Source organism: Megalops cyprinoides, chromosome 13 (genome assembly GCF_013368585.1).
Source record: "Megalops cyprinoides isolate fMegCyp1 chromosome 13, fMegCyp1.pri, whole genome shotgun sequence".
Classification (NCBI taxonomy): domain Eukaryota; kingdom Metazoa; phylum Chordata; class Actinopteri; order Elopiformes; family Megalopidae; genus Megalops; species Megalops cyprinoides.
Genome location: NC_050595.1, coordinates 1,779,666 through 1,790,876, shown reverse-complemented (window position 1 = coordinate 1,790,876; position 11,211 = coordinate 1,779,666). Strand labels below are relative to the sequence as shown.

Here is an 11,211-nt window from a genome sequence, read left to right as displayed (position 1 = left end):
CATGGCATCCAAACAAAAACATGGCAAACTGTCCTTTGACTTCGATACATGGCACTTAGGTGCTACATTCTTACAATGCTCCTAAAACATGATTTTATGTAATGGCTTAGAAGAAAAGGAGTCTGTATGAGACTCAGTTCTGTGGTGGTGGTCCTGCTCGTTTCACATTGGCCACCAGGAGGCGCTGTAGAACCACATTTGTATCCAGGTGGGTGGCTGCCTCCCCCTGCTGGCTGGAGGACAGAGGGAAGGCCAGGCCCAGATAGCGGCCCAGCGTGGCCTCATCCAGGGTGGGGTCCACGCTCCTGAAAGCTGCCCTCAGGTCGCCCGCATCCACCTCACTGTGAATGACAAAACAGAGTGACCTTGACCTCGATCCTGGATGAGCTGCCTTTCTGCTGGAGTCAGAATGAGTGTCTGACTCAGCTGATCCCAGATCAGTGAGTGTGTGGGCCTCACCCTTTGCCTCCCAGCTGGTCCTGCAGCTGGCTGATGTAGAGACGCCTCTCCTCGGCCTCTTGCCTCTTCAGCAGAGTCAGGAAGCCCCTGTGCTTCCCATCAGCATCCTGCACAGGAAACACTCTCCTCACTGCAGGTACGGGATGCTTCCTTTAACATGGACAGTGTGTGTGTGTGTGTGTGTGTGTGTGTGTATGTGTGTGTATGTGTGTGTGTGTGTGTGTGTGTGTGTGTGTGTATGTGTGTGTATGTGTGGTACCTCTGTGTACAGGCTCTGGTAGGAGGCGTGTGTGTGTGTGCGTGTGTGTGTGAGTGTGTGTGTGTGTGAGTTACCTCGGTGTAGAGGCTCTGGTAGGTGATGTTTCTGCTGCTGCCCAGTTCAGTCTGGGCGGCTGTCAGCAGCTCCTTAATCTCTCGCTCTCCCTTCAGAGGAAACGCCCTCTTCAAGGCCTCACTGTGGCACAAGCACATGTCAATCATCCTCACTGTACAACAGAACCAGCTGTCAATCATCCTCACTGTACAACAGAAGCACATGTCAATCACTCTCACTGTACAACAGAAACACCTGTCAATCATCCTCGCTGTACATCGGTTTGAGCTCTGCTGGCCCTGTGTCTAACCTGATCACCTGCGTTTGCCCATGATCAGCTGCTGCCTCCTGTACCTGCAGCATTCTTCCCCTCCTCCATGACTCTTCTGTGTTCTCACCTGATCTGTCCTCTCACCTGCTCTCCTCTGTCCGCAGAGGCACTCCTTCAGTTGCACCTCCCCTGGGCCTCCTCTGCTCGTACCTGAGCTCTCACCTGAACTCCTGCGGGCTGAGAACTCCGCTCTCTGTGAGGTCACTCTGGATCAGCTCCTTCAGCAGGTGAGACAGGAGCTGCATCTGCCCGTGGTACAAGCTCTCATCCACCTGTCAATCATACACCTGTGCATGAGCCCTCTCACCTGCCAAAACCAAATCAAAACACCTGCACTTATTACAACCTGCCAATCATACAGCTGATCCAATAGCGTGCTTCATCAGTCCTGTGAATGGTATCCACCACTGAACCAGTTCTGAAGCTGACAGACACAACAAAATGCTGCAATTGGTTCAAGCATGTGTCGGCTCCAACCTATCATGAAGCCTCATTCCATATCAACAGATACAATAGTGTGAGTTAGTGCAGGTCACACATGGACACCTTCCCAGTGAGGATGTCGAAGAAGAGGCCGATGATATCATCATGGTGGTGCTGCCGACAGGCCTGCAGCAGGCTGTAGGCCCAGTCCCCGGCCCTCGCGCCCTGCTGTCTATCCAGGTGCCTGCGCAGAAACTCGGCCAGGACGCTGCTCTCCTCCCGCTGCAGGGAAACAGTGTTTCAAGGTTCACTGCTCTTAAAATCATACAAATAGCTCATCCTATTCATGCTATGACAGGCAATCCACTTTCTATACAGATCGGTGAATAGCTGAAGCTGGCCCTTCGGTGAAGGGAGCTGAAGTAACTGTCCTTTGTTTCTTATACATAACAGCTTATGAATATTATGTATTACAGCATAAGAATAAGTTGTATTTAGGGGGCGGTGTTTACTTCCATCACCTGCTCATCCTCAGCCACCTTCTCTTTCCAGACCTCCTTAATGACTCTGACAGCATCTGCCTTTCTCAGCCCCAGGTCCTTCAAATTCCCGTCATACCGCAGGCATGCTGGCACATCTTCTGCAATACCCTGAGTGGACACAAGAGGGAGTACTTCATAAAGCATCCCCGCTCGGTAACCTGTCTGGAGCAGTTTGATTTGTTGGCATTTCCAGTTAGTGAGGTCACAGGGGTGGCTGTTTGTGAATAGCAACTCACAGAGGAACTCCTCCTCACCTTGTCTTCACCCCAGACAGCAGCAGCTGTTTGTATGTTGTTGACGTTCAGTACTGACAGCACAGTAGAGTGGATTCTGAGAACGGAGCCATATAGTTCACAGTAAATTCTTTGGATTGGAGCTCTACCAACCCATGGCTGGGCCAGTATGGTTAAAAAAATTGCTAAATGCAGTTAACTGGCCATTGTTGAAGCTGTATGTGTTTTAATCTGCTGTCTTATGGTGAACATTCTTCAAGCAGTGCATATGACAGAACATCCACAGCATAGTCATCATAGTAACGCAGACAGCAACGGAACCTCTTGTTACAAACCCAGAACCTGCTACACGGGTAACAGAAGGGATTATAGGAGCAGAATATCTGTCCGTAATAGAATATGTGTGCGACTATGCAGTGTGTCTGACTGCAGGATAGAGCCTGAGTTCTTGTCACAGGCCCCATAAGCTACAGGCTATTATTCATGCTGTTTTTGTGAACATAATCGCATTAAACCAGATTAAATTTATGTGGTGGGGGAAAAATCAGCTCTGTTTAGGGTGAGGGCAATGGATGGGGTCAGAGATCTCTAATGACATTCAGTCATTAACATCGGGAAACTTTGGAGTTTTCTCCTGATGAGGTACGTGAGTTACACAGGATGCAGGGAACAGCGGGTGGCACATTCTACTGATTCACAGCAGAGGAATGGCAGTGTGATGGGTATGCATCTCTACTGCCTCATGAGAAGAATGAGAAGAATGTGCATTTCATATAAGGTAGCTGCCAGACAGATATGTTTTCCTCATGCATAACATCAAAAATATTTCATGGCTGAACTCACTGTTATCAACCCAAAACAATCTTGTCAGCCTTATCAAGCTTGTGCTGAAGTCATGTTGAGATGATGTAAATATGTTAGGTAGGCAGATAACTTACAATAGATAAGATTACTGCTTAGCTAGCTATCTAGCTGAATTTACATGACAAATGATTGCTAGCTGGCAATGAGTATGGTGAGTATGGTGTCCTTCCTTAGTGTTCCAATACAACTTATGAGAATCTTTTTCTTACAGTATTATCCATGGGGATATATGATTTGGAAAAACTGATCAAGACCATGTTGGGTGTGTTTGGACGGCACTCTTTATTTCCTAACACAGTTCATGCCACGGATGGGTTGTGGTGAGAGGAGCCACCCAGCGTGCAGGTTACACATGACACTGTGGCATGGCTCTGTGTGCCCATGTGGCTCTGTCACAGGAAGGGGCAACCGGCTCTCTCCTGCTCCTCCCTCCGCTGCTCTCTCCTGCTCCTCCCTCCGCTGCTCTCTTCTGATCCTCCCTCCGCTGCTCTCTCCTGCTCCTCCCTCCGCTGCTCTCTCCCTGCCCCCCCCCCTGCTCTGCCTGCCTGCCTCTCTCCCTGCACGCGTCTCTCAGCTCACTGCAAGCAAGTCAGACCAATACTCTCAGCATGCACGGCTGCTACAGCCAACAGCAATAACCCCCACAGGGGTACAGGGGACACCAAGCGCTGCATCACTGTGTCACCACCGCGCCTGTTCCTTAGCTTTGCATTTAATCCTATAGCAAATAAAATAAACGGCAGCTTACATGTCAAGTATTCACCAAGGCCCTAGGATCCAAAAGATTAATAAGAACTTACAAAAATCTGAGGAATTTCCTAGGGCTATTTGAAAAGCATGGTAGCCAGGGCCAACATTCAGCCTCTAGGGATATCAGTCCTCCCACTGGTGCTTGCATTTCCACATTCAGTCATTAGATGTCGCTACTTTAGCTTTTCTATTGACTTCAGCATTATATTGCAGAATACTTCCAATTTTACACTGAATTAAAAACATGTTATGAAGTTAGCTTTGACTACGCTGTTAAGAAGAGAATCACAGGAGAAACAGAAGGCCATGCCTGCTTTTATGGACCACTCCAGGGAAGGACCTTTGTTTTGCTAGAAAGTCTTTTTTTGGGGTGGGGAGAGGTGGTGAGGTATTGATTACCTGCTCCTGTTGGTCTGTAGCCCCCCCCAGCTGCTCCAGAAGGATCTCCAGAAGTTTCTGGCTGGACTGGCCTTCTGAGAGCTCCGCCCACTTTTCACTACCACCAAAGAGGTCTGCAACACACACACACACATAAAGTGAAAGACTACAGCATACATGGCATACAATAGCCACTTGCACACCAGTGGCTGCACACGCCCATGCTGGGTCTGGGTTAGGGGCACACCCGCTGCAGGGTGTGTGTGTGCCGACAGGCTCGGTGTGTCCCTCACTCGCAAACTGATCTTCACAGACATTTAATCTGTGCAGCAGCTCTCAGGCTAGCGCTGCCCAGGCTAGCGCTGCCCAGGCTGTCTGCAGAAGCCTGGCTGTGGAAACGCACTGCATGTGAAACCTGAGAGCTCCTCATGAAGGCCATGTCATGTGTGAGGCCTGTGCCTTGTGTCAGAGGGTGATTCAAGGTCCACAACATAAATGTCAAGTCTGTTGGCTCTGCTCTACGGTCAGATCAGGGTCCCACTTTTTACTTTTTTTCTACAATTTCGGCATCCTCTTGTTTAAGCACGTTCTGTTTTCTCAGCAGCAGAGACTCTCTCGTACCTGCGCATTTCTCCCAGTCTGGCCGAGGGGTGCCCCTGCTCTGATGGCCCTCTAGCTCCTCCTGCAGGCTGCTCCGCTCCAGTGCCAGCTGTTTGTGTTCCTCCAGGAGCATGTCATACTCAGCCTTCATCTTATCAAAGTCCGTCTGCAGGGTCTCCAGCTGGGGGGCAGACAGGCAGGCAGACAGGCAGACAGACAGACAGACAGGCAGGCAGACAGGCAGACAGGCAGACAGGCAGACAGACAGACAGACAGGCAGGCAGACAGGCAGGCAGACAGACAGACAGGCAGGCAGGCAGGCAGACAGACAGGCAGACAGACAGACAGACAGACAGACAGACAGGCAGACAGGCAGGCAGACAGACAGACAGACAGACAGGCAGGCAGGCAGAGTGCAGAGGGGTCAGGGAAGCCTTCCTCCAGTCCTTAAAATGAACACCTGCACTGAAGACTGATAGATGCTAGCCTGACCAAGAGACAGATAGGCAGTGTAGGAGACTTACTTCTCAGTCTGGAAAGACTTGCCCTATTTCAGTTTGTTCTACTTCAAAATTAGATATTCATGGCACAGCCTTGGGGTGTAGCTTACCTGTGATAGGATTACATTTCTGAACCATGGGCCAAATCACAAGAGCTAAATTAAGGTTCGATAACTGTTCACCTCATGCTCCCCCTCTCTGACCGGGTCGTAGCTGACACTGTGCGAGTCTTACTTTGACCAGGTTCTCCTGGTGGGTCTCCTCGAGAGCGTCCCAGTCTCTGCGGGGCACCACGTCCCCAAACTCAGCCAGCACGCGGTTCAGCTCCACCTGCGCCTTGGTCATGTCCTCCCGGCACACCTGCAGAGCCAGCTTCAGCTTCAGGATGTCCTCCTCTGTGTGAGGGTGACAGAGCGGTCGCACCGTGAGGAGCGGCTCGGAGCGGCTCGGAGCACACTCCCCGCCTCTCCGTCAGGCTGCCATTTTATTTTTCACACATGGATGTGCCGTTAAGACGATCCCCCTCCCCCCACCCCACCCCCACTGAATGGGCTCACTAAGATGATCCAATCGGGGGTATTTGCGTTTGCAGATTGAATCTAATTGGCAAAACACTGAAATATAAATCTGACAGGTAACTAAAGGAGTCACCAGAAAAATAAAATATCCCGCAAGACCACTGAATCACAGCGGCTTTTTAATGTCAGATGTGGAATTATGGGATATGGGATTACACTGGTTTTCATGCGCTGGTCTTATACGCTGTGTGTTTTTGCGCTTCCCTGCCCTACCCTCCTGCTCGTCATGCTTCTCCTGCTCCTTCACCGTGCCCATGCTGTTGATTCTGTCGATGAGCAGATTTCGGGCATCGTGCTCCTGCCGGTACGCCAGGTACTGAGTACGAAGGTCATCCTGCAGACGACTCACCTTTACAGGGAGAGAGACAGTGAAACAGCAAACTCCTGATGAAACATAACCTTCATTAATCCTGAGGAAAGATAAATGCTGCTTTAACACAAATCTAAACAGGGGAGAGGAAAGGTAGAAGATCAAACAGAGAGATCATCCCCTCGATTAAAGGAAAGTATCTCAGGATGGGGTGGTGGGTGCAGTCTTTTTGCCAATGCCAGCTATATTTCACAAAAATGATACTCTGGCAGAGCGACGTAGTCTGATGAACAAATTAAAAAAGAAAGTTGAAAAGTGTGAGAGGTAAGAGTGTAATAGGTCTGAGAGTGAAGAATGATCCGAGTGCAAACTTTCTGAAAACAACCAAACGGACAACAACCAACTAAGCAGAAAGAAAAGGAAATTAAAAGAGAATAAGATAAAGGAGAGAAAGAAAAAAGGGGGAAAAAGTAGCGAGAATAAAGACAAAGAAAACAGTTGCAGAAGAGGGCTAGAACAAAAGATAGGCACAAAAGGACTTTCATTTCAGAGACAAACATTTTGCTAAAGTCTTATTTACATCTTAACAGCCAAAATTATTGAGGTGAATTACATGCACATCCTCATATGGTAAAATATGATCAGTTTCAGTTGAGAAGTGACAGTTGGCTTCAAAAGTATCAGAGCAGGAGAAAACAGTTACATTTGAACGGTTGCCATGGAGATTGATTATCCTGCAGAGTTCAAAAATGGCTAAAAGGAACTGCAAACTCACTGAACAAGCCTGAGTGCCTGCATCCAAAATTCACCCAATTTAAAGACATGAAAGTCAAAAGCGACCTTATCTCCCACACCAACTGCAAACAAGCGTGGGAGTGCAGTTCAATGCAAGACCAGTCCCTTCATTAAAAGAAGAGGCATTTTGTCATGGTGGCCAAATTCACCATTCATGGGAATATTGACCTTGACAGCCCTGCTCAGATGATGCACTGTTTTGATCCAGGGCAGTGAAATCAGTCTCCCCTTCACTCCCCTCCACTTCATGTATATGTAATAGACAAAGCTTGGCACATGTTACATAAAACACAGTGACAGCGAATCATCTGGAGACTACAGCTACTTGAAAAAAAGGCAACTTTGGGCCAGACAGTGTCCCCCTCGATTACAGTATAAGTACAAGTTCCTGCTTCCATCTGTGTCAGTGGATAGAGCTTCATGTGAGGATCTACTGTCACGTCTGTCCCCTAGAGCACCTCACAGACTGGTACTGCAATATGCAGCTCCAGATAAGAGTAAAAAGATGCACCAGGCAAACTGCACTGCTGTTCCAACTCCTGCAACGACCAGAGGGGCCACCAGGATAAATATCTGCAAGCGGATATACCCCACTACCCCCCACCAGCCCACCCTTCAGGGGAGATGGGGGCGACCACCCAGAAGTAGAACGGGGCTATAAGTAAACAGGAGCAGGAATGGCAGTTTCACTGAACGTTTGCATGCTTTTAAACTGAGCTCCAAACAAAAATGAACTGTATGATTATAGCAAAATGCAGCTGAGGTTGTACAGGAGAGGACAGCTATTTGAGTAGATTACATCATGGAGCCGAGAGGCAAATTTATTTTGTGTCGGAAATAAATGAGAGAAATGAAAAACCTGAGTAAACAGTGAAAATCCTCAGAGGGACGCTGTGCAAATCACTTTGTTTTGATCACATCTCGTTACTCAGCCCTTTCAGACCGGAGTCTGGTCCAGGCAGGTGTGTTAAAACTCAAAACTCACTTCTGAGTGGGTCGGTGCAGTATGTGAGCAGGTCGGTGTTGTACGTGAGCGGGTCGGTGTGGATCTAAGCGGGTCAGTGCGGTTCTGAGCGAGTCGGTGCGGTTCTGAGCAGGTTGGTGCAGCATGTGAGCAGGTCGGTGCGGTTCTGAGCGAGTCGGTGCAGTACCTGTGCCTGCAGGCCGTTCTGCTCCTCCCGCATGGTGCTGATGACCGTGAGGAGGCGTTGGCATTCTCGCTTCAGCTCTGTGATCTCCGCCTTCTCCTCCTCGCGCAGGGCCATGATTCGCTGCTCGCCCTCCTCCGCCAACCTCGCCAGCTGCGCCCGCAGCGGCTCCAGCTCGCGGATCTGATCCCGCAGGTACGCTGGGGACACGCCACGGCGTCACAGTCATGGAAGAGACGTGTTCCAGCTCATTTCTTTGCTCATCTTCACGTACTTCCCGCCTAATAAATACTGGCTCTTCCTATTGGTAGTAATTCTCTACAATGCTGGGTCATTCAATATCTTCAGCCACGTCATTACTTCAGCCAGACATGCAAGGTTAGCATGGTAAAGTCACTTACCTAAAGTGATCTCGTATTCATTTTTGATGGCACACAGCAGTGGCTTGTAGGTTCTGAAATCCTCAATGAAGTAGTCAAAGACATCCCGGTATGCCTGAGTAGAAAATGGAATCACACTCCGTGGAGTTTCAGAGACTTCCTTCTTCCTTGCCCTGGGGTGCCTAATGCTTCAGGGCCATAATGCATTGCAGCAGGCTTAGCAGTATTTCTTGACTTAACCATCCAACAAGCACTGATATAAAGCTCTATTTTTTATGCAGTCCTAACTGGAGGATTTATGCATGATGTGAAGCCATGTGGAACATTTACTGCAGGTATATTCAACACTTGTTTTTTGTGAGTGTGTTAGTTGAGAGTGACTGTCTGTAACTCCAGTTGGTACCTGTAGTTTCCGCTCCTGGGCTCTGGGCAGTTCTGGGTTGAAGTCCTGCAGCTCCCTCCTCAGGTGGTCTTCTAACTGCTGCAGAAACAGGGGCTTCCCCACAGCTCCGCTGGGCCCATCATCACTCCTACAGAATCCAGCATGTGCCATTCCACCCAAGATTAGTTATTCAGAATTATCCGAGGCAACCTACAAAGCTTACATTGTACAGTCCATCCATTACAACCCCAGACCATTGTCAATACTGTGAATTTGCAAAAATATGAATCAATACAGTTTTCTGACCAGTCACTCCCTTTTTAAACATACTGTAGCCACCTGGAAGGAAATCCCATTGCAGTAGATCACAGCCTTTGTGTTACCTTTCTTTCCTCAGAAACGAAGCAGACACTGTTTGAAAACTTTTGGAGCATATAATTAACCAACAACCAATATTATTACCATAGACTTTTATTGGAAAAAGAAGTTATTTGACAACACGGTCCATTAAAAATGTAACCCTTCCAACTTTGTGAGAGTGCAAGAATAACCTAGAGGTATGAAACATTACCAAGGGGCTTCAGCCTCACCTACCCATGGATTCTGGGCTTTTCCTTCAGGAAGTTTTGCTGCCCATGATGAATGATGCGTGAGGACATGTGAGCCGGCCATGTGGAGAGGAAGTTTGCAGGAGTTCCACTCTTCAGAGAACCAATAACAATATTTCTCATTTAACAGTTTCACGTAAAACAATGCTATTTATGTAATTGTGATGATATAATTACTGATTAATTATGTGGATGTGTATGAATTCATGCATACTGATATACGAAGACATAACTCCTGTTGTTGATAGAAATGACTGTAAGTGACAGTAGAGAAAAAGTTTACAACCTTTGAGTTCTCTGCTCTCAAGCACTCATAAATGTGTGAATTCAGCAGTGAAAAGAGGGGAAATTTAACTATGGATGAGCATTTTAATGTTGCTGAGCTAACAATGTTAAATCATAATTTGCTTGCCAGTAGCTACTGTTATACTTGTACCACTCTTAAGATGCCAGGCCTCTTGCTGCCAGCCTTTGGCTGCAACATCCTTCTGTCAGTTTGCCCATTCTCACGATTTTTTTCTGAGGAGAGTCTGGGAAAACAGTTGGATTAATGTTCTTACACTCCTTTTATGCAACAAATCGGTGGAAAATCGAACCATTGCATCTATAAAGCTTCACCACTAAGTTATAGAGGTAACGTTACATTGCGAACTCGCATTTATATTTGTGGAGAAATGCAACTACAAGACATATAGATTATATAATGTGTAATACCCACATAAACCCGTCATAAAGATTAATGTCAGATTAGTAAAAACGTTAGACAAACTTCGGAGTGTAATTTATGCATTGTTTGCTCGACATTTGACATTTGGATGTTTGCCAAAGAAAAAATAGTCATAACGTTACTCTTGCTTTCCCGATGCAGGCACAGGAGACAACTCGGTCTTTTCGGACGACATCTGAACATTTGTTGTAAATGATAATGATGATGAGAATACGGTCTCTGAAGCGATCGCTGACAACACACAGGGTTTGTGTATCGGGCGTTGCCATGGAGACTGAGGACCCAGGCAGGACCGTAACTGGAGTCCTCGGGGAAGCCGTAAACAAGACACTCCATAGTTGTCGTTTACCTTAAAGTCGATGTTTTGCACTTGGTTGACACTAATTCAGCCAATGTATTTAACACGTTACATCTGTAGATCGCCTGTACATTTATCAGTTGAACGTTGTCTTGGCACTAGCTAGTTAGCTACATGTAAAATAGTCGCCCAACTTGTGAATTGAAACTGTTAAAACACTCCGTGAGTCACACTAAACATTAAATAGTATTTAGTGATATAATCACATGTGAAATATTTACAAAGCCAATGAGGTGTAATTAAACCATCCAAATGCATTTTATGCTGAAACACATTACACAAGCTAGCGTTCCATAGCGACCTATGGTATATGTAGTTCTATGAGGAAGGTACGTACTCATAAATGAAAGAGCACATCGTCGATGTAGAACTGTGTTTCCCATAATTCTGTTGCGTCTGTTGGGTCGTATTAAAGGTACTTCGGGGCTTGTAGGAAACAAGAAACAATCGCGTTCAGTCCGTGAATGGATTGCAAAGTGAGAGCACCGTGAAACTACATTTTCCCCTCCTCCTCACTTGTGAACCTAAACGA

General features: G+C 47.3%; 1 protein-coding gene across 1 annotated transcript; it reads right to left on the bottom strand.

Moving 5' to 3' along the window:
* Positions 1-133: 133 nt before the first annotated feature.
* tsnaxip1 (translin-associated factor X interacting protein 1) lies at positions 134-10,510 on the bottom strand. Its single transcript, XM_036544183.1, has 16 exons — positions 10,444-10,510; positions 10,031-10,124; positions 9,581-9,687; positions 9,008-9,134; positions 8,626-8,719; positions 8,228-8,424; positions 6,185-6,320; positions 5,628-5,788; positions 4,915-5,074; positions 4,315-4,427; positions 2,048-2,176; positions 1,650-1,808; positions 1,266-1,375; positions 793-913; positions 460-566; positions 134-341 (listed from the first exon to the last, which is right to left on the bottom strand). Exons 1-16 carry the CDS (start codon positions 10,494-10,496, stop codon positions 134-136), a joined length of 2,076 nt encoding a protein of 691 aa, XP_036400076.1. The 5' UTR covers positions 10,497-10,510.
* Positions 10,511-11,211: the final 701 nt, after the last annotated feature.

Excerpts from the sequence above, each read along its gene's own strand:
- tsnaxip1 (XM_036544183.1), bottom strand. The coding sequence starts at position 10,496 with ATGTCGTCCGAAAAGACCGAGTTGTCTCCTGTGCCTGCATCGGGAAAG. Across the intron at positions 10,125-10,443 it reads CCTGCATCGGGAAAGCAAGA|ACTCTCCTCAGAAAAAAATC; the intron begins GTAACGTTATGA and ends CTGTTTTCCCAG. Across the intron at positions 8,425-8,625 it reads TGAATACGAGATCACTTTAG|CGTACCTGCGGGATCAGATC; the intron begins GTAAGTGACTTT and ends GCGTGTCCCCAG.